The sequence below is a fragment of the Anticarsia gemmatalis genome, chromosome 4 (assembly GCF_050436995.1).
Source record: "Anticarsia gemmatalis isolate Benzon Research Colony breed Stoneville strain chromosome 4, ilAntGemm2 primary, whole genome shotgun sequence".
Lineage (NCBI taxonomy): Eukaryota > Metazoa > Arthropoda > Insecta > Lepidoptera > Erebidae > Anticarsia > Anticarsia gemmatalis.
Genome location: NC_134748.1, coordinates 82,997 through 107,235, shown reverse-complemented (window position 1 = coordinate 107,235; position 24,239 = coordinate 82,997). Strand labels below are relative to the sequence as shown.

The 24,239-nt window shown below is 41.5% G+C and overlaps 1 protein-coding gene across 1 annotated transcript; it reads left to right on the top strand.

Annotated features, from left to right (window-relative positions):
- Positions 1-6,419: 6,419 nt before the first annotated feature.
- LOC142972634 (uncharacterized) lies at positions 6,420-8,233 on the top strand. The gene is made up of 2 exons (XM_076113917.1): positions 6,420-6,783; positions 7,707-8,233. Exons 1-2 carry the CDS (start codon positions 6,420-6,422, stop codon positions 8,117-8,119), a joined length of 777 nt encoding a protein of 258 aa, XP_075970032.1. The 3' UTR covers positions 8,120-8,233.
- The last annotated feature ends 16,006 nt before the right edge of the window (positions 8,234-24,239 follow it).

Below are 24,239 nucleotides of genomic sequence, written 5' to 3'. Positions count from 1 at the left end.
AAATATAATTCCTGCCACAATAATTGGCTCCGCACAAACTGCGCAAATTGTTGCGTGCTGCGTACTAACACCACATGTAAGGGAGCTTTTATACCGACAATTAAATGTTATGTTATGATCATATTGCCCACGTCTATCCCTCAAAGTCAGTCAACAATTATATGAGTTCACTGAAGTGATGGTGTAATGCTGTGGGGGGGGGGGGGGCAAACTTGTTGTTCTTAGTTAAATGGTCTTCCGCTGATATATTAGTATGTTTTATTTGTGTTGTATTGAATTGTACGGCAGTAATCTCACTGACAAGGGATATTGTATCTAACGCACATTACGGGCGCGATGTTGGTGCGGGGCGCTGCGTCACGCGTCTGCTTTCTGTTTACAGGAGTTTGTCGCTCATTAACAACTCGGTTTATATGGACATGTTTACCCAAATACTTGGCTAACTCCGCTCCACGCTGCACACTCACAGTGAATTTCCACAATCGCAACAATAAATCAGGCAAGTTTATTTGACAAACAAGTGCGGTTACATTCATTGAACTGGCTACGACTGTATTACTCGGAAGTCTAGCTATTGGCACGTTCATAGTCAACGGAATGGCGCGGTCGGTCAACGATCAGTGACTTAAGTAAACTTTGGCGTTGCCCATTGTTCTAGACCAATATTGAAGCATATATTTAAAAAAAGTGGTAAGTTTCCACGCAGTACATTCTCAGCGTAGTGATGAGAGCAACGAGGTCACATACAAGCAGCCATGTGTTCTGATCTGTGGAAGTGATTAGAGGCGCACAACGACGCCACTCATTGCACTCATGCCACTCATTCCTACATCGCTAACACCACACGCCGCAGACACAGTAACGTTTAACAGATAATGTTCTAGAGAGCTATCTGATGTATTACATCACACAACGTACCGCAAGTTAACTTGTAAACATTCAATTAGACGCGTTACCGCAGTGGCCATCGAAACGAATCAATAAATCTGTACAACAAGCAGTTATTTTAGCCGACGTGTGGCGTGTTGGTGTGTCGGTGGTGGTGTTACGACACGGACTCCATTAGCATGACCACCACGTGGAACAATCAGCGTCTGTACTCGTATGTAGCAGATGAAACATCTTCTCGCTGTACGAGACCTACTGCCAGCCTGGTGAAGCAATCAATCTCTATTTCGACATTTTCAATTATGACAGTTACGGAGTGAAATTTTCCTAATTATAGATCATAAGAATACATCAAGGCATATGAAAATAGACTAAAACTCCTGCAAATATTCGAAAATTTGCCAAGTGTCGTAAGGCTGTGTCTCTAAACAGAGAACATTAATGCATAACTGCAAGTATTGATACATAGAGGCAGCGCGGCGGCCGCATTCCTTCACTGAACGACCTTCTCATACAACTGGACAGTTCAATTACTATGTTACACAGATCTTACACTGTTTAACTGCCCGCTGGCACACACAAACAAATATGAACATAAATTATAGATTTGTTGCTCCACGTAACTTAACGTCGAGTGATATCACTCGAGCAAACTTAAAACTTAAAACAGATCAAAAATAAAATTACTTGAAATGCAGTTAATCAACCCTGCATTGAAATTTGCAAGTCCATATTGAAAGAGGGTGCGACGGCTCTACTCCGAGGAGTGACGGAGGCACGCACGTGTCTGCACGACACCACGCCCGCTAAGTTCCGCTCGTTTCAGCAGAGCTCGCGTCACATCGTTTGAACTCAACTCTTCCCACTTTAATTGCCGGCGGGTCACGTCTAACTTACAGACAGGTATTGCTTTTACATCTGACAGGTGGAAGGTACGGATTTCCGACAGCCATTAATACTTCAGTTAATTGAGCAAAGTTTGTGAATTCCCCAAATGTGTAGATACATACCTTTAACCCTTATTTTATTAGCACGCGTTTTGTACTTGCGATACACGATTGTATGTAACTGGCCGGAAACAGAGTGACATTTATTATTGCACTTTAATTACACTTGACCATTACATATTCTATTAAAATACAATTTTTGTAAAAAAATGTTGCTAATTTCAAATTGCTAATGATTGTTACGCCACCGCCGCGCGCCGCACCGTGTGTGCCATGTATAACGTGTACTCCTGTATTGTTCATTGTGATCATCATTTTATATCAGGTATATTTAAGTTATATCCAACAAACAAACTTATATTAGGCCTTCGATAACGTCAACGATGATAATAAAACGAAATTTGGTGTAATTTAAATACAGTATTAAATATTCTGCCAAATTAGTTTGATTCAAAGTCATTGATTGTGAGGTCAGTAGTCATTACTAATCGTTGTGATAGACGAGCATCATCACAGAGAGTGTTATATGTTTTGTGATATAAATGTGTTAAAGTCGTTCAAGTCACCGAGAGTCCTTAGACTCGGCTCGATCAATTCTGTGTTTGTTGCCATAAACAGTAAACTTTTAAATTGTTAATGAGCTTTCCAAAGTCCGGATAAACTTAACTTTCTTTTACTGATTATTGTACGATTGACGCAAAACCCTCTTAAGTTTAGTGAGCAATTAGGACAAATACACATGAAGTGACTACATTTGGCTTCTCTTAAACTTATCAATTTGATGGAATGGCTCAAAGAACACAGATGACGCAAGGTATACTCATTAATACATAATATACGTACATACTAATGAAATTCTGAGACAATCTCGGTAGATCGACACTCTGAATAAGTAATGTTGCGATTCAGTCGGCGCAGCGACCCCGCGCGGCGGCGGCGCGGCACCGGCGCGTCTCCAGCGCGGCACCGGCGCGGCAAGTGCTGGCGAATGCTAACGAGACGATAAAGCGTTCACGAGTAATGGAAGCCTCACTGTCTTATACACCTACCACTTCACCTAACGTACCCACGACGACAGGGCTGAGACACCGACCATCTTATATTTTCACAGTTTTACAAAGGTATTTTTTATTGATGGAAATTTTTAATCCTGAATAACTTTATTATATACAATAATATATAAAAACATTTTTTATGTACAATATATGTCGCGAGAACTGCTTCTTTTGTTGATTGATCAAATATTTTTTTGGAGTAGTAATGTAACCATGCGTTGCGAATACCACAAGGATGGACAACTAAAAACGGTGGCGAGTAATCAATAATGACTTATAGAAAACTATGATATCCGTCATAGATCCGGTACAACACGAGTTGGCCTTGAACAATATTCGTTCTGTCTGCATGATGGCCTGCGTGTAGTCTGTGGAGCTGTGTGGAGCTGTGTGTATGGAGCACACGTGAAATTACCGTCACGGCTATTACTTAGTTAGTGTTCATTGTGTGCCGCTCCGGCCGACGTCCGCCGCGTGCCTCGGACCGTGGCGGCGATAAAATTTGTCCAATCTCAGGTATTCGTGGAATTTATGCGGCAACCAGTAACCGCCGCCGCCCGCGCCCTGCGACAACCACTTCGTTAAATAGCTTTGAACCGGTATTTGAAAAACGTGGATTAAATTCTTTAAGGTTTACGAAGGTTTAACCCAACACAGGCAGATTTATAAAATTATGCCTTTATTATCTTTTTGAGAATCAGCAGCTTATTAATATGAAGTCTTATGAAACGTCGTCTTCAGGCGACTGCTACATTCCCTGTAAAGCTAAAAGAATTATTTCTCTAGGTCAAAGGATAGAAGTAAAATGCTATGCAGTGGTAGGTATGAGTGGGCTAGTGAGGCGGCTAATTTGATTGACATCCTTAACGTGAGCGGCGCTCAGTCAGAGACGCGATGAACTGGTGCGATGACGGAGCTCTCAGGCTGCCATTAGGCGCGTTATTGAGCGAGTGCGACTTTGAACTCACTCGGTGACACACTCACTTTACCTCGCTCCATTCACTCCTACTGACTGCGTTAATAACGAGCCACGCTTTGAGCTCCAACCTACCTGAGGATATCTCTGTAACACACATATGATGAATGCAGATAAACTTACTACATCTGCAACGGCCGACTGAATATTGAAAGTAATATGATTTCGACAACTTTGTAGAGCACCTTAGCGTGCGCGATTTATCTGGATTATTATTTAGAGTTCTGTGTATTTCAGCTACATAAGCCACTCACTGTGTTAAATCGTCAATTTTGTTTGCCTCCGCCAGCTTTGAACCTTGCATACGAAGTTCTCTACTAAATTATTGGACTGTAATATTGAAGTGAGAGCCATAATCACTATTAACAGACATCGAAACTGTTCAGTCTGTCAACTCGTTGTTTATCACTGCCCCTAGAGACGTATAATATTCAAATGCAATACTAATGGCATACTCATACTCTTTGGTACAGTCATCTGCTACTTTAGTCGCAAAAAATACATACTTGTCCGAGTGAAACCACGCTGCCAAAGTGAACAAGCAGATAGTGTAAGCACACAGTCAGCGTAATCCAAGCCTATTTCAAGTGTCCCTGAGTGACGTGGTGTGACGTCACAGCGCTCGGCTCCCGGCGCCGCTGATGCTATTACTTCCGTTTTTCTAGCTTTCACTCAAAAGCCAATCTAGTTTTGCTTTTTACGTTGACCTGCACTTGGCTGAAGTCAAAGTTCCCTCCGTCATTGAGTTAACAAGCTCTATGCTCGTCGCAACACTCGCAACTAGCAGCTAACGTTGTACTGCGTGTATATGTATGTACTTTGTACGTGTGTGTATACGCGATACACTCACCGTACTTGATTAATTATTGCCGCTACATAAACCGGTGGCTTAAGTATTAGGATCACAAACTATTAATTAAAACAATTATTTCACATTATTCCAAAAAAATATTTTATTATTAAATTTTCGTACGTAAGCTTAGTCTGGCAATAATATGACAATGCATTATATTCTAATGATGAGATCGTGATCACACGCGGCGGCGCGTGTCGGCTGCTTATTGAACTAATGAAGCGCGGCGGGTCCGCTTGTCCTACTCCTCGGTGACGCTCCACTATAACTGTAACCTGTTTTCCGCGCACCCCACACGTTTGTTTCGTATCTAGTCATGAGATTTTTTTTTGATAATACTTCTATGACTATTCAAATCACACCCGGAAAGAGTAGACAGATAGAACTAATAGTGTATACTGAAGTGTTAAGTTTTAAGAGGCAGCTTCGTAATAAACACGCTACGGAGTCAGTATCAGTTAGTTTCGTCACACGGCACAAAAATGACAAAATATATTTGGTTTGCGGAAAGTAGTGGTAACATCCGGGGCGATGGGTCCACGGTGACGTCACGATAACACAATGTTCCGATCTTTTATGTGTCGTCCCTTTCTTATAAACAATCCATCACTAGATAACAATGCGAATTTCTCTCCGCGTAAAAATAACTTCGATAACTACGCAGAGCTTTATCTAAATGGTGCGCGTGTAGGATAAAGTTAAATGCAGTGTCCCTCACCGCTCCGATAAACACCAGTCAAGCAAGCTTGCGTACTAACTGACGGCTAGTTAGTTCTGTCTCCCAGTTAACAACTTGAAAAAATAAATATTATTTACTGGAACTCACACACGAGAACCTGAATCCAAACTTAGCAGAGCTTGGTAACCAGATAACTGATGAACATACTTTATTATTATACGAGACTAGTATTTCAAAATACTTACCTACTTAAATCGATTAAACGGATAATTTATGTAACGTTACGACAAAGTACTTAAGCATTGAAAGTCGGCATAGAGTCAGGTAACGAGTGAGATAAGCTGAATGTTCGCGTCGCACTTTCACCACCTATCTGCTTCTGGTGGCCACGATCAAGTAAAAGTGCTATAAATATCATCGTTGTCATAATTATATTGAATTACGTTCATCAATGGCCGCTGGCTTCATGTAGATGTTATCTGCGGGAGGCTGGACCGGCCCATTATTTATTGTAGTCCATTTAGAAAGCTTGTCATTGCCGCACCGAGTACCGAGCACTGAGCAGGTAACAGCTAATGAAGTTATTTGAATGCAAATATGTGCAAGAGAACGAAAAGTAACGACACAAGAGGGAGTGGAGTGATATACGAGTATAAAGGCCCATTTACATGATGCCATTTTATTGCACAGAATAGAGTTATAATTGAATGCAATTATTTAAAGGCAATAATTGACCTTCAAGAATTGTAAGCAATTGTTTACACGTTGATAGTCGTAAAAAAATTGAATACAATAATTGAATGCAAATCTAGACAAGAAATAATCGCAAGTGTCTTTTGTTTACATACCATGCGATTATGTTTAGGCGACTATTGCTTTCAAGTCTTGACTTGTCTAAACATTGACTTGTAAGTACGTGTACCATTTACTGGCGACTTGCTTCAATTATTGTACGTATTTGCATTGGCAAATTTTTATTCAATTGTTGAACGTATTAGAGCAAAGGTGTTTCTTCAAAAACATGAGTCAAAAAGTGTTAAAATTCGGTTCTGCTGATTTAATTAAGTTTATTGAGATTTATCGCAGTCATGATTGTTTATGGGATACTGAAAATCTGAACTATAAGAATCGTGATGCACGTAATGCGGCACTAGCCGCATTTGCGCAGGAATTTGGAGTTGAAGGTTTCGGACCGAAGGAAATTACAAATAAAATCAAAAATTTAAGGACGCAGTATCATGGGGAAAGGAAAAAGATTAAAGATTCTATGGGAACTGGTTCCGGTACTGCTGATGTTTTTATATCTAAACTGTCTTGGTATAACCTAATGGATTCGTTTTTAAAGAAAAGTTCTGAACACAGACAAACAACATCAAATATGGTATGTATTTATGTAATTTTGTGAAGTACAGCTAGGTGCAATAGTGTACAATAAAGCATTCCTTAATTTTATCGTATAGGTACCTTAAATAATTAAAAAATGGCATTGTCTTGCCATGGTACAGCACCACCATGGTTAAAATAATGACAATAATTATCACGGATTCTTAAAGCTTCTCTTGTACTATGCCTATTATTCTGTGAAGTTATATTTTCAAAAGCCCCGCTTGAAAAATGTTCTCTCCAAGTACCAAGACGACCTCCACTTCTTGGACATTCTTCATCAATAAAACCTGGTGGTGTATAAGACGCTGGTGAGGTTTTCCTTAGCCAGTTGTGTAATGCGCATGATGTTTTCACTATAACGTCTACTTTGTCTATACTTGTAGTAATTGGCTTTTCGAACACTCGAAATCGGGCTGTTAATATTCCAAAAGCATTTTCTACGATTCTCCTACATCTACACAATCTATAATTATAAATTTTTTGTTCTCTTGTTAAGTCGTTACGACGAGGATATGGTTTCATCAAATAAGGTTTTAAGGGAAACGCTTCATCGCCAACAAGTACTGAATTACTTGGCCAATGTATTGTGTTTTCTTCGATGGCCTTCTTTAATGTGCAATTATTAAATATTCCACCATCAGAGTTTCTACCCTTTGCACCCACGTCAATATACGTGAAACAATAATCGTGATCTACACAAGCTAGTAATACAATACTAAATGTACTTTTATAATTAAAAAAGTCTGAGCCTGTGCAGGGAGGACATTTTACATTTATATGCTTCCCATCAATGGCGCCATTGCAATTGGGAAAATTCCATCTCAATAAAAAACCTTTTTGAATTTTATTCCAGTCCTCTTCACATCTTGGTACCTGTAAAATAATATATGTTTTCAGGATGAAGCTTTCTTCATATCGCAAGCGAATACATCACAAGATGATATCGTTTTTGAATATATCGATAATACAGAAAATAACCCTAATATTCCGAATTCAGATGTACAAGTCCTCCACGCTCCATCTCCGATGCCCAAAAAAACGACCAAAAAGACTTCTGGTTATATAGAATCGGCTTTAAATAAGTTGGATAATATTGAAAAACGGGCGAGACTAGAGAAAACTGATGATGATTTAGATAATTTCGGCAAATATGTTGCATCTTCATTGCGTATATTAAATACCGAAAATAGTATACATGCTCAAGACGAAATACAAGCAGTATTGTCTAAATTTAAACTACTGGATCACAAAGAAAAGGAACGAAAGAACTCTACTCCTATGCCAGAATCTCCATACTCAAAACAAGGCAGTGAAGATACGTGGTGGAACTCATAATTTTTCTATTTTGTAACTGATCAATTACTTTGTAAAACTAGTAAAATTATTATATTCTAAAGACAGCTACTTTTAGTACATACCTTTATATAATCTTCTAATGCTAAATAAATAGCTTCGAGAACTTCAACCAAGAAAGTACTTAAAGTACACTTAGGTACCCTGAATAACTGTGAAAGTGTACCAAGTGAATCTCCAGTTGCCAAATATTTTAATGTTATTTCTAATTTTATTCGAACAGGAATAGCATAACGCATTGTACTATTTTGCCTTTGTATAGAAGAACCAACTTTATCTAACAAATAATAAAACTGGGTTCTGTTCACACGAAACATGTTCTTGAAGTCATCTTCATTTACTATTTGCAACTCCAAACAAAGGTTGTTAGATACTCCAAGAATATCTCTCCTTGCTATCCATTTTTTGATCCAACACCTTTTTTTACGTTTTTTTCTCAAAATTTCCTGCCTTAGAAGAGCAGCAACGATTAATACACCCTCACTCACTGCACTCATGTTTACAAATGAGAGAATATAATTGAATCCAAAAATTGCTAAGAAATTATTGTATGTATTGTTTATACCAAGAACATTCTGGCAGGGAAATATTGCCCAAAAAAGCAATAATGTTGTATGTAGTTTAGACAATGCGAGTCATTTATTGCTTTGATATTATTGTATGCAACAGGCAAGAAACTTGCATCGTGTAAATGGGCCTTAAGTATACGCGGAACACGTGACGATGTACATTTGTGCGTAGTGTTGTTATGCGATGACGCGGGGTCATTGCGCTTTACAGACACAAGCGCGCCGAATCTGCATACGAAATGGAGAGGAATGAATTAAGAGTCGACCCTCATATAGCTGCCCGACCCCCGCACGGCCGTGCTGCCGGGAGACTCACGGCTACGGGGCCCTTCGCATGTATCGAGTTATATGAGGGTAATGTTTATTAAGTCCCCTTGCACGTTAGCGGCGCACCGGCGCCATTGTGCGACAACCCTTAACGTATTAATTATTTTCACACAACGCAGATTGCGAGTCACACAGGACGCACAGCTCGGAGGGGGTCTTTGGCTTGCCGTCTGAAGGGATGCAAGTGAGGTCCCCGTGGGACCGTCTGTCGCAAACTGTGACGATGTTTTGTGCCTATTGTATTACATCGTTCTTATCTTATTACCACAACTTTAATATCACACACATCTCGATCCCATGGGGACTTTATGCGTTATAAACAACATGCTTTAATAATGGAAAACATGAAAAGAAGAACGATTCTACATTCATGTTTTTTTAGTTTGTCTGCTCGTCACGATACTTATAAATAGGGTGTTAATAACCACAAATAAGTACCGATTAAGGCTTAACTTGTTCTCATTACATTAGTGAGACGCGCAGATCTCTTCAATGAGCACTTGGTTCGCGCATCACTCACCGCGAGGCGCGAGCCGGCGCCAGTCATCTGACCAGTAGTAACCTGAGCTACTCGACAATCTTTTTGAAGCCCTTACTCACGTCCTCATTTGACTTTCAATCAGGCACGAGTCGGCAGGACGACTAGTTAGGCCTCGTCTGTATTAGTTAGTGTGGGAGCTGAGACGCCGACCCGCCGCCATGCCGGCGACTAGCCGATCTGCCCGATTGGTGGCGACGTGCGTACGATCTTTTGCTCTATTTATTTTGTTAAAGTAATTTATAAACGTAGCGCTGAAGCGTAGACAAATCGCTCACGTTATTGTGCCGCGTGTGTTTTTGCCAAGTTTCAATAAATACACGGATCAAATGTGTTTTTTCTCGTATTGATAATAGAGATGCTGACGTTGAATGAAAACCTTTTTGTATAATGTATGTGTAACATGATCGATTACAGATTAAGAGAGAATAAATCAGTTTGTATGTTTCATGCTCATTGCTCATGTTGATAGATGATATACGTTTTTAAAATGCATATGTATTTACACAAACATAGTGCGCGTAAAACATTTAGCATCACACCTGTAAAGATAACGAATATAATCAATATCAGTGCTAATTAGTTATCTAATTTTTTTACTCTTTATACATATAAGTTAATAGAAGTACCCTATCGCGTGTAATTACAAGAACTACAACCAGATACAAATAGAACGAATTAGCAGTTAAATAAAATACTTTGAAGTGCAAAAACTATGAAGCCTATAATCTAAACCGACTGTTACTAAAAGAGTCCATGAATTAATATTATTTAATACGTATTATTACGTACGATATACAATGAAGGAAGGGAGCCGCAGGGTGGAGGTGAGCGGCAAGTTCGCGAGGCGACCGCTACCAGTGTCCAGTATAACTTACAATTAGCGCGCGACCAGTCTGAGCGGATTTTTCTGATTTATCCGGCGCCGTACAGGTGTTCTCTGTTCATACATACACTCTACCGCTAGCTCCACTACCGCGTACTCGCCGTTGTATGTCCATGTGTAGTTTTGAATAGGAGGATTTAGATTCATAGACTACGTTAAGATTTTTCTAAATAACAGGTTTGTTTGATACACTGAATACTATTTTATATAATTTACGCCGACTCCTTGACGACTCTACAAAGCTCTACACAAGTTCAGTAAGATATAGTTAAGCAAGTTCAGTAACATATTGTTAATTCTCCAAATATTACGGTGTGCATGTTTTAAGTCCAGTGACTGTACCACGTTTTCCGCAAAATCCTTACTTAATGTTATAAAATGACTTAATGCAGAGAAATTTTGTCGCTGATTGTGTTGAATACGTAATATTTATATATTATGTAAAATTATGTATGTGAAACATGCAAACACTATTAACCAAAGTGCGAGTTTCTCTTTACTTGTAAAAGGTGATATTAATATTGGAACATGTACAGTCGTGTACGAATATTAATGAAACTTTCACCCACACTGATAACGGAGAGTTATCTTACATTATATACGTACAGTCAACAACAGAACTTTAGAAACAAATAAAACCATTACAATATACAAGGCGTGCCACAAACTGTAAATATTCCTTCAGAATGTCAAGGTGCTTGTTGTAACACACGTCATCTGTCGACGGCCGAGTGTATCACTTGTACGTATGTATATATGTACGTATGTATGTATGTATGTATCTGCTGAGTGTCAGGTGTCGGCTGAGGGCGGTGTGTGAACTGTGCGAAGTAAATCACGTAATCGTAATACACTGGTGTGTTAATGATCGAAGTGTAAATATCCTGCGCTCTGCTTCAACACACTACACACACTACACACTCAGCCGTAGAATAGGCAAATGCAACACAGTCATCTACGCCATCAATACTATTCAATACCATCTACTCGTACTACCGTCTTTCTTCTCGGTCACATCACCACGGTCGTCACTCGCGGCTCTTCAAAATCCATGTCCTTTTTACTCCCAGAATAAGAATTATTTCCCATGAGATTATTATTAACTCCCATAAGCATCGACGACACTAGTGGCACTTTGGTAATACTAGATTCTTTATTGTCATTCATAATTAATTAATTGATTTGTTGCAAGTACACAGTCGTAACGTCTTCATTATGCACATGCGTGTGGCGCGGCGGCGGCGTGGGTGCGCCTTGTTGAGAGTAAGCCAGATATATGGGATAAGGGTCTCATAATGTTGTGATGGATCGTTTCATAATAGCGCAAGATTGCAGGTCAACGCGCTGTACTAACTCTCCATATGATTATATTTTTAGTGCATGTACGTTTGACACACAAACCATATATTATTGACTTGCAGCAGCAAGTGCCCCGACAGATTACGGAACGAAGCCTCACTATAGTGCTTCTTAGTCTTAGATCGAGATTTTAACTTAAGTTGGAGCGTGTTGATAGACAGCGCCCTGCTCCGACTGCTCACGTATTACTTCGCCGATCAAACCGAGCTGTGTCTTATCTCACTGATTGTTTACACATCGACGGTATGAACTGGTTGCGAGTGCTTCATCTAGAATAGTAGATATGCACTTGATTTACTACATTGTTGAAACATTACCGCTCTGCACAATCTCAGCTCAGCCATTCAGTTCTGGTTTACTTCAGTATCTCAATCAGTTAGTGCGTTATTTGTTGCGAACAGTAGACGTACAGTGAATAAGTGAGCTCCAATAACTTCGTAGTATTTAATACATTGTATTTATAATCTATATAATTCAGGTCGTGGACCGTTGCCGCGCGGTGTGACTTACAGCCAGCTGTTACAGCGCGTCACACCGAGCATCGTGAGTGCGTCCTGTCAGGGCTCCCACCACTCACACCACATACACCACACACATATACAGTCCCAGCCTTCTTGTATACGTTTAATGTTCCTGTGGGATTACTGAAGCGAGGCCGGCGCGCGGACGGCGACGGTGTCCGGTGACCACCCGGACATTCTTTATTGTTATTCCGGATTTATATGGATTTATAGACATTTATATTCATTGTAGGCTTCTAAAATGCTTTTATGATCGCTTATATTTACATTTTACTATATAATGTAATCAGTATGGTCATACCTAAGTGAAGACTGGTCAATATTAATTAAATGAAATAATTTATTAATATTGTACGCTTGTGCAGGAACTTTTAGACTTTGCTTTACTACTGATGCACCATATTGCCCGGGTCATCCGCTGCGGCCAGCCCTACTGCGAGACATTACCCAGACGCGTCTTATTATCGTCTGACGACGCACTCGGAGCTCGTCGGAGCACATCGGAGCACATCGGAGCGTGCCGGCCACTGATTATAATGAAACAGGTGTAAACAGAGTAATCATAACAGTCGTCGTCGAGCCGACTACGAGTGCTTGAACCCGCGTCGAGCCGAGGTGCCGCTGAGTGGCTCTAATATAATAAACAAGGGTCGCCGCACGACGCGCAACGTGTTCAAGTTTATAAACAACGAGCTCCCCAGATGTGTGCATGGACAGTAGACACGGTTGACGTCCTTCACTTTCGATAACAATTTGGTCGAAAGCCAATCTTTCCAGACGTTCGGTACTTTGCAGCGAAGTGTAATATTGCACACTTGTGGATCGACGTAGAAATAAATAGGTATACTTATTTATTATAAGGAACACAATCATTTAAAGTCAACTGTGTCTTAGAATAGTTTAATATGTAATAAAAAAAGATAATTATAATCTAACACAAGATTCAGAAAGGAGAAGAGACTTGTTGTAAGCGGCTCGCGGTCAGTGGATGTGGTGAGTGAGGGTGAGTGTCGTCGGTATTATCAATGTAGTTCAGATAACTCGTTTACTGCAGTTAAGTGTAGTTAGTAGTTAGTGGTGCGTCCTGCAACTGTCGTCGCTGGCCGATATTGGCTATTAGCGGCAACATTGGCGATATCGTCGATATTGGCCACTCGAAGCCAATAATGGCGGCTCACCTCGCTCGAGGCGTTATCGATAGACTGGGTTTATAGCGCAGCTCGTAAATACTGCGAGCGGTTTTATACGAGGCCCGTAAATGAGTAGTTTTACTGTTCATGCGGCACGCTGCGCATTAGCCGCGCGCCGAATGATTTATACTCACTGCGCACTCTCCATAAATCAATTGGGTTGAACATCTCTATACAAAAGAAGCGCACCAATTAACCGGCTCGTAACCCGCTGTTTCGCTGTCTCCTGCTCTGTGTTACGTATGTATGTACTGGAGCATTATTTCAGTGCATGTTAACCAGAATCGTTTGTTGTTTGCGCGTTATTAAAGTAAAACCGCGGATAGAACGGCTAGCAGATAGAACTATACACCGACCGGTATCACTTGCACACACGACCATCGTGTCAATCTCGACTCCTAAATCCATATAGGTACAATCTATACACAATCACATAACGCAGCGTGGTGGCTGGTGGCTCCACTCCGCACTCACCACAATGTCCTTTTTACCGCATTCTAGTTAAAACACCCGCAATGCGTTGTCACTAGGGTGGCCATACACACTTTATAAAAATGTACATTCAATATTATAAATCCGCGGCGGCGGCGGGGCGCCTGCGACCGCGTCACGCGTCTTCTCGCCCCGTGCTTTGTACTCCACTCTTTAGTCCTCCTCCTATTTGGGTCATATAACTAGCAACTACATATTTTTTCTACAGTAGGTATGACCTTATATTAGATCGAGCATGTCTAAAGTAGCCAAAAACCTATCGCCACCGGAGTCAACCAAAGCGATGACATGACGATGACCCATTTACTCCTAAAGACTGTCAGATATGAATGATGTCACTGCACAGTCACGGGTGTTCGATGTTGCCAATCGTATACATTAGTTACGGGAAATCTGGACTCTTAAAGACACACCGAGACGTGACGACGACCCTCAATGAGGAAGTAAAGTCAGCCTTTAAGTATGGGAGTCCCGAGTTCATTAAATTCATGGAGTGTTCAGTGTGTCCTGCGAGTCACGTACTGCCACGTAGGCACGAAAGGACAATGCATAAGTTGGCGCACAATGCAGCAGCACCCCTCCCTCCCTGCTGGGGGGTGTGTCGTGAATGCGCTCCGCACAGACACGGCGAGGGGGGGGGGCGGTGCAGATCCGGCAGGAGCACCTGGACTCACTACACTTGACTAGCTGCGCAAGTTGCTACGCCGCCGCACCGCCGTGCCTCCGCCGCCGCGCCGCCGAGCAACTTACATTTAACAATTTCGCTTTTGTGAGCCAGTTGAATGCACTCCCGATACAAAAGCTCTACTCTAACTATTGTTTCATTAAAATTAATGCTTTACTTTTTTACTTCTGTTAATTAATGCTTTAGTGCGCTCTCCCGCACGCATGTATACGCAGTGCATTCGTCTCACACAGAATACCTAACGATGCAGTTCTGTCTGCCAGTCGATGGCTACGGTAATAGTATTTCATCGGCTCAACTTGTTATATCTTCGTGTTATTGACTTATCAACCTAGTTATATGGATGCACACACGTTGGGCGCCTAACCAAGATAGGATCGTCTTTTGAATATGAATCGCAGAACATCTTCTTAACGGGTGGCCATTGTCACTAGTTCCGGTATTGTGTCGATTACGAGCTAGGAGCTGCTCCGAGGAGTAAGTCGCTGAATCTTCTCGAATTAATGACAACTATTCGATCCCTACCATGGGATTGGAACTGGCGACAAATCTGGCACAGAAAGCATGTCTCTACTACATACCGAGGCGAGTCGAATAATATCGCCTATTAATTAAACTAAATATTCTCTACATTCGTTATCATTAGCTCCAGTGTCCAGTGACCGGTCCCGCAGCTGTCCGCCGACTCCCGCTGTGATCATGTTCTTTGTAATCTACAAATTAACTTATGACATATGAATGAAGTCTTAAAAAATAGCTAGGAGAACTTAATAATTATTAATAAATAATGTAGTATACGTTGTAGATATACAATATGATTATAAGTTCAGTGAAGGTGCGCTTTACAGCTGAGTGAAGGCGATATGATGTATTGCCGAGTATTGCGTTAACACTTTTATTTATTTATTTATTTAAACTTAATATACAAATTTGTATAAAGGCGGACTTAATGCCAGGGGCATTTTCTGCCAGTCTACCTTAGGGTGATGCAGAGATTATTACGAAGGTGTTTAAAAGAGGAAGGAAAGTGAGTTAAGAAAGAGTATACAAATAAATAATAAGATAAATAAGCGATATGAGTGTAAATACATAAACATAAATAATATGTACATAAACATAATAAATATTACTTATGATATATAAAAAATAAATATAGATACTATAAAATATGAGATATATACAATAATAAATAAAAATAAATATACGCTAAGATAATTGTGACGATTCAGCAACTTTGTTCAACAAAAGATCCCGGACTTTGTTCTTGAACGTAAGACGGTTAGATTAAATGCAATCATTTCCGTCCGTCCCCCGTCCGTGTCCACTTGCATAATATTCTTTGCTGGTTTGAAACCGTCGCGCGTCGTCATATACCGTCGCGCGTAGATTTACATAAATCAATTTACAATTTCTATGTAATATTCACTCTTATAATATAGTATAACGTAGAAGCCTAAAATAGAATACTGTGGGTTACAGTAGAGTAGTGCAAATATTACTTGTCTTGGGAGTTTGGGACTTTGTAATATTTGCACTACTCTCCGAATGATAATACAACATTCAACTGTGCTGCTGTGAAACTACAGCGCTCGCCGTTTAACGAACGACGACTGACCAACCCGCGCGGCGTATCAAAAGATATAGCTTAGTAACAACATTATATTCATTACATTTCAATAAATCACAACAATATTTGACAACTTCCTAACATTTGCCGCACATTAAAACGTCGAGAAATATTAGATGAATTCTTTATTGTGACTGAAAATAACAGATGTCACTATTTATGTATACAGTGTGAGTTATTAAACGTAATAAATTCATATTATTTGCGAATTTAGGGTGTGTGTGTGTGTGTGTGTGGCACCACGCTGAGACGTGTTTAACATAATTATTGTAATGTGCTAGAGCACCAATAGAAATAAACGTGCGAGTTCGTGAGAGAATGCGCTCGCGCCGCGTGCCGCACCGTGCCGCATCGTGCCGCACCGTGCCGCGCCGTGCCGCATCGTGCCGCACCGCACGCCGTGTCGCAGAGTGCCGTGCCTTGCTACGTGCTTATTACGTTAAAAGCTGTACGAATATAGATTGTCCGAACGCAAATAAATCTCCCAGTGCCACAGTAAAATCCACTCGAGTACCAGCGCTTTCCACTGAGTCCTATCATGTACCGCGTGACCGCTTACCATTGCCCTCAAATCTATCAACAGTCCATCGATGCAATCGATGCAATAAGAGTATTGCATCGTTCAGATTCACTTGCTATGCACTTGCCATGATGGGTCATTTGATCAAGTCAGCAGATGGTCACACACTTACTTGTGTCAATACAGTACAAGTATGCGTCATTTAATCATTCTAACAAGTAGATCTCTTAAATTTAATAGTAATTGGCCTTATACAATACGATAACGTTGAAATAAAGTAACAGTTGTTCAGCACAACACAGGAGCCGATCGTGGTTCCACAGGTAATGACAGGTATTCTGTGAGACGTTCCCCGGCTAATGGTAAAGAACTTGTCGTCAAAGGTCAGATGCGCCGAAATAGACCAGATATAAAAATAATGTTACAAAGTGGAAGTCAAGGGCGCGACGCACGCGTGTCGGCGTGTCCCCGCCACCCGCGACACTACCGAATTAAAATTATATCGTTCTCATCTAACATAACACGCGTTTTCACTTTATATTAATTTACACATCGATAAATCATATGAGATATGAGTGTGTTGTCGTACTGGTCGTACTAACTGGAGGACGACGGGACGCGTGCGCAAGTCTGTGCCGGGATTGGCAGGGCGCGGGGAGGGCGTCGGGACGAGCGGAGCGGGGAGATGCCCGACGGACACGCAAATAGCCGGCGACAATAAATAACGCAGCACATTCCTCGCGACACGCGCCCAATGTCGCACTCCTCACATTTTTATGAAAAATATTCCAATAAATATAGTGTTTCTTCTTCCTCTAAGTCCGCGTCGACGCGCGACGACGCGACGACGCCCGCGCACTCCTCGTCGCACCGTGTAATTCGAGCGGACAGTGTTTTCACCAGTTTGATAAATCGCTCTATTTGTGAGTTAAATACGGGCACCCGCTACAAATAATAGAGGACCCGTGGTTCCAATAATATAATGAGCACGTAAATAAAGTTGTTAGAAGTCGTTACGAGTCGCCCACGCGGAGCGCAGATACTCGTCACCGCTTATGTGACGGAAAACCTCACGCACATGACGGACGACCAGCTTCATTCATCATTGTCCATGGCTCCCGGCGTTCTCCTTGAATATGTTTTGATCAATACCAAATATTCTAACGTGTTGTTGTTGATTTACATATAGGTACCTAGCAATATCTTTAAATAAACGTTATTATAACAGTGCCTCACGAAGAACGAGAGCCGTGAGTACGTGTCAGATATAGCGGTGGTGACTGGTGGTAGTGTAGTGTTCGCTAATACAGAGCAGTATTGATTGGGTCAAGTATTATTAGCAGCGGCCGTTATTAGTTGCACACCTGCACTGTGCACGTCTGACCTCCTTACACGTGGACCAGATACCCGACTGGAGTGTATAAATCGATCACAAGCTAAAATCTCATCATGTAGTATTGTAAAAGGAGTCGCTCAAGACCTATGTCCAATAGATACTCGTAGTAGTACGGTCCAAGCATAGTAGTGATCGCGAGAAGACCCCTACTACTCGCCCGAGTGACTCACCGTATATAAAATTATGCTCTTACTGAAACCTGATACGCACACGTCGACTGCTACCTGGAACATGTGACGTCACGCACACATGTACTACTACACATTACTATGTATTTCACATTTACACTACAATCTACATACATGCACCCCATAACGCCGAGCAGAAACCACGACTTGATACTTACATGATACAATATTCTGTTCATGTATCAATCGCAGTCTGATAAACGGACGTCGACAGTAGTTAGCCACGGCTGCGGCTATTAGAAAATTGATATAATTGATCAGTATCGCGCTACGTGTATTGCGTGATTGTGAGCTCGGAGACGCAGACTCACATCAGGCTACATCGCGAACGAGACGAGGAGTGTGTCGAGTGTCGCGGACACACAGACCACTGCAGCATTGCCAGTGTCCTGCATGTCACAGAGTGTTATTTAACAGACATAAGGGAAACGGATTATCACAAACCTGACATTTTACTAGAAAGCAAATGTAAAAGATCATGAACGATAATTGAAAAATCTTAACAATGTTTTCTTTCACAGAAGTAATGCCATTATAATTATTTCTTATGTTTTGTTATACACACATAAATTTCGTCGTAACTTCGAAGCCATCGGTCTGTTGTCTCAGGTTTGAACCTTCTATCACCTGCGTAGAATGATACTCGGTTATCACTGCTCCCAAGAGACTTTAGGACAGAAAATGTAATGCCCTCTCACACCTACTAGTTATATATATAGGTGACGATGTCATTCTCACTGCCAGTTATTGTATTAATATGAATATTAAATAATAAATTGAATAGGACACGTGCAGTTTCCGTGGCTATTAGTCGTGCCTTCAAGTAGCGAGCGCGGCAGGAGGCGTTATGCTTTAGCCCGACAGTCTAGACACCAAGACACTCGGACGCTCTGCAGAGATCACTGTCCAAGTTGCATACGTTGTCCTCGCGATGTCGTCCGTGCTACTTGTGAACAAACGCCGGCCAACATCATGCTGGAAAACATTCACAATAGATAAGCTTATGATTTTCCACTCAGTGTACATTAGTGTACAAACAAAGCATATATTTGACCGTTCGTATGATCGACCGTACGCAACATTGAATCAATAATGAGACATGACAGCGGGCGCTTTCTTCCGACAACTTATTTGTGTGCGTCTCCTCGCTATAAATCAGTGACGTAACCCTACCGCGTCCTTGTGACATTCGGCCGACCACTCACAAGCTCGGTACGCGGTGACTCATACGCCAACAAGCACACGCGTATTTGTGTCCATGTAATGGTTTGGTCGCGTAATGTGTTTGTTGCATCGGCGAGCGACAGTCAAGCTCGTTCGTCGGCACTCGGTCACTCGACAGTTACTGAAATAGTTTCACCTGCGGCATGCTATGCCCGGCATGAACAAACGTCTAGCGCGAGTTTGGGAACTGTAATAGGGGTAGTCTAAACATGACACACTAACGTCTTCGACTAACGAGTTTTCCATATCGCCAGCAGCCTGAGCTCTTGTCAATCAGCTCGTGATACAGTGACTAATTTTGATATAATTGATATTTATTTTTCTGTTGTTACGGTGCCTTGCGTTAATTTGTTTGCTATGTTTAGACTTTGTATCCTCGGATTTCGAACAATAATGGAGAGTGGAAAGCCTTGAGTAGCGCAATGTAATCATTCAACAGAGTCTCATATAACCTACTTTAAAATATAGAGCTTGATATGAATACATTTCTCGTATCGCATTTGAATTATGTATGCAAAACGCGACCTGTTGGAACTCTGATATTCATAGAACAAAATTACAGACACGAAGTTAATAAGTACATCAAAGCACATGGAGCTACGTGCGCTCACGTTCATTTCACGTACAAAGTCACTCGCTCTGTCACTGCACTCACTGCGGCCGCTGCTCATCACTGAGATCCGTCGCCATCAGCACACGCGCGAGGGTGATCTTATCTTACACCTTCTAGCCAAGCGAGAAACATGTCGTCATTTTTTTACATGTATGCAGTTTATGGAGCCATGTAATTTATGACTAGAAACGTAGGAGGTGATGTGTGTCATGACTGTTATAAAGCCCACTCCCTCAGGCCTGTAGCTAAGGGAGAGGGTGGAGTGTTCCAGACAGTTGCAGCACAGTTGCGGCGCGCGGGGTAGTGGCTAGTGGCTTCTGGCGACCGCCGACACTACGCTGATTCTGCACAGCGACTCGAGTACGCTGGAAAATCAACAGCCGTGTAGGTGTACATGTCGAGTACTCGTCACTCTGTATTGTAGAGTACGAACCAGTTCTGAACGATATGTTTACTCCAACCAGTAAGTCCACAGTACAGCCGACTGCTGACGTTGCACTACCGAGTGTCCTAGAGTAAAAAAATTACGACGACAATATTCTAAAGAAAAGTTTTTGAATATTTCTCAATTTTCCGCGTGATATAGGTCTGTACAATATGTTCCTCGCAATGAATCCTCAAATTTGTCAAAATGCATGTGTGATGTGATGAACAGAAAAGCGCTCTACTTGCTCACCGTTCTATTCGTCGTATTAAACCGTATAGACACATAAAGAACAATGGCAAAATCTCATACATCATAATCACTAATTTTAAAATGTTGCGTCTTCAAATAAAACAAATGTTATAATATGCAGCATTAATTCCTGATTCTAAATATATAAATATGTGCATTAGGCGCACCGGAGATCCTGAGTAATTTGAGTTTATATTTTTATAGGTTATGTCTATATCACATCATTAAATGTCATATCGCCAAACATCTATTGTAGTATATTACTATCGTCATCGCAGTGAAATTGACTGCCTCAACCTTTCGAGCAGGTATAGCCCTAAAACCAATATATATACGGTAACCTCTGGGTATATATTGGTACTACTGCTTGACTGTTATATTATAAAACGAATTGTACTATGGGGTATTTAAGTTATCAGATAGTATAAATCAGCTTGGCAAAGGCAATAAAGGTAAATAAAAAATGAAAAGGTTTACATTATTTATTTCTTTCATACACATCCTTGATTATAAGGCCATTTAAAATTCAGCTGGTGCTATAATATTATCTTGATACCTGGCCTATTCTAAGCACCAGACTAAAGTCAGCACAGCAGCCTATTGTATGCCTATCCGCTGGGCAACTGCAATTATATTCTAAGATTCCCATTCGACCATGTACATTATTTTCAATTAGTATGTATACGTAATATTGTTTTCGTGAGGTATGTTATTGGGTAAACCCAGCTAGTCAGCAATGTGGCAACTCTTGTATTTTGTTCCAAGGCAGGGTATAAGCGGAAGTTATTCTATATTTTAATTCACGCACAAAATTGGAGTCAGTCTGACACGACTTCCCATACTTGAAGAAGTGTTAGACTAGTTCACAAAATCCATAAAGCAAGGGAACGTCCGTGATGAATCAGTAGAAGTCATGCAATCTAAATCGAAATCCGTTAGAGATGCAGGGTTAACAAATAGAGCAGAAATCCTCAGTAAGTCTGTGTTGTTTGAAAATAGGTACGAAAAAGCAATAGGAATCGCAAAGCACAACAACACGTCAATGCCGAAAATCACCAAACGTCAATGTCAAACAATCAAACCTAACCGAAGCAGAAAATATCGTTACCATACTTTAAAAACGTAATAGGTACTACTAAAATATCTCTGTTGACTGTAAATATATCTTTGTATGAGCAAAATAAATGAGAAGTTTTTAGTTTATTAGTCACTGTTTTTAATAACTTGTCATAACAATATATTTCACGTTGAACACTATTTAGTTATTTAAACAATTAAATAGACAAAGACAACATAAATCTACTTATTAAACAACAAAGTACCGAATGGCAACATTTTTTTATCTAAAGGAAATGGAGAATCATTTTTAGATAGTCAATTTATTACTTTTTGTTTAATCTATTAAATGTCGCCATTAGAAGTAAAAATGATATTCCTGAAATTCATACGATAATTAATAAAGTACATTGGTAATATTGAGATTCGAAGACGCTCAAAAAATATAAGTGATTTTTTTGCCATTGTTCTTTGACACTATTTATGTTGTATCGTTTTACTTTCTACATAATTAGCAACATAGATAAAGTGTTGTGAGTTCGTTGACCCGTTACGTAACGTTGTATAACGTTCGTGGTGTTGCTGCGGTGTGCGCGGTGCGGCGAGTGAGGCGAGTGAGGCGCGTCGGAGGCACGTCGTCGTGGTCGGCGCGGGCACAGCGGTGAGCCGCCGTGGACGCGCCGGGTGGTCACTCGCGACTCACTCGCTGGTCATTCACTGGTCAGCAGTACGCAATGTAGCCACCATCAGCCACCGCCGCCGCGCCGCTCGCTATTTGCTCCTACTTTATGTTCTGAGGAGGTGGTCGCCAGCGCCGCGAAGACGTCGCGTCGTGTCTGTGGCTGCACGCTCAGTAGTAAACACGGCGCAATGAGAGCGCCGCGGCCGACGACCCCGACCAAACTAAACATCGTCTGTACCCACTACCTTCTAGTTCATATTATTATATTCTTCTACGTAGTACCAGTAGAGCACGAACAAACGCACGGCACATAGCACCCAAATTATTATTCGCGCTCTTGTTCCGCCCGGCAGCTGCCGCCCGCGCACACTGCTCTACTTCATCATTTATTTAGCTCTACATTGCATTATGTTCGCCGTGGCGAGCTCATAGAGCACATAGAATCACTTTTGTTACACTAAACTAAAGACTCGAGTCATAAAGTGTAGGAGCATTGAACGTAGAGTAAAGAAGCGTGGGGCGAGTTATTCGAGACATGTAATAATAGCGCCGCCGCGCGCCGGCCGCCACGAGCGCACAACAACAAATCATTAAGAGAGAGGATAAAAAGCGGCAACGCTTTGGTTCGCGTGATCGCGTCGATTGTCTACGTGTCGGGTTGTGTCGACTTGTGGCGAATAGTGGCGGAAACGTGGGCACAGTGTAACTGGACGCCTAGGAAATCAAACAAAACAGCACAAAACAACGGAATCACATAGTCTAGTCACAATGCGGTCTGCTTATACCAGAACACCTGGTTCAGCTTAAGCGCATTCAGTGCTACAAATCAAACTATGATGGCTTTGTGAACTTGTACAGAGAGTGTGAATGTAGAGAGACAGCGACTAGCGAGTCAGCGACACGGACGACACTTGCGACCGCTCGCACTCGTACTGATCTGACACGTTAACACCGCTCACTGTCAATGCTAATTAATTTAGCGCAGATGTGATCTTAAGTGTAGTGAGTGCATCGGGAGATGTATGATGTTCATTATAATTTATGAACGTTACAACGGATGCATGCAGTTGGCGAGCTTCGGCCGCGAGTGCTGGGTGACTGACCTACCCCACGGCGACGGAGACCAACGATAAATGATGATGAATGCATCGCCAGCTGTCCCGCACTATCACCGCGCGCTGCACATGGCTGCCACCCTCGCCCCCCTCAACGCCTCCCTCCGCGCCGTGGCCGAAGTGACGCGAATCATTTGCATGTCAGTCGCACCGCTGCAGACAGTTTTTAGATCAACGAGTTGCAGTTGCTACCAATTGCAGACAAGATACAAGCAGCAAAGGTACGTCGAATAGGGTGAGAGAATCTGCTGCGCTTATCAGTACGTCGCGCGTCGTCCCGGTGGAGCACCGACCTCATTCGTTCATCTGCCGCTTATTTGCATTTGAGCTGCCAACAAGAATTAAGAGCAGACACACCACTCACACACACACATGTAACACAACCAACTCTTCTCTCAATGTACTGGCTCCTGCACTGTGTGATTTGATCCGCATGTA

Coding starts and splice junctions, on each gene's coding strand:
- LOC142972634 (XM_076113917.1), top strand. CDS start 6,420: ATGAGTCAAAAAGTGTTAAAATTCGGTTCTGCTGATTTAATTAAGTTT. Junction 6,784..7,706: donor AACAACATCAAATATGGTAT/GTATTTATGTAA, acceptor TCATATCGCAAG/CGAATACATCACAAGATGAT.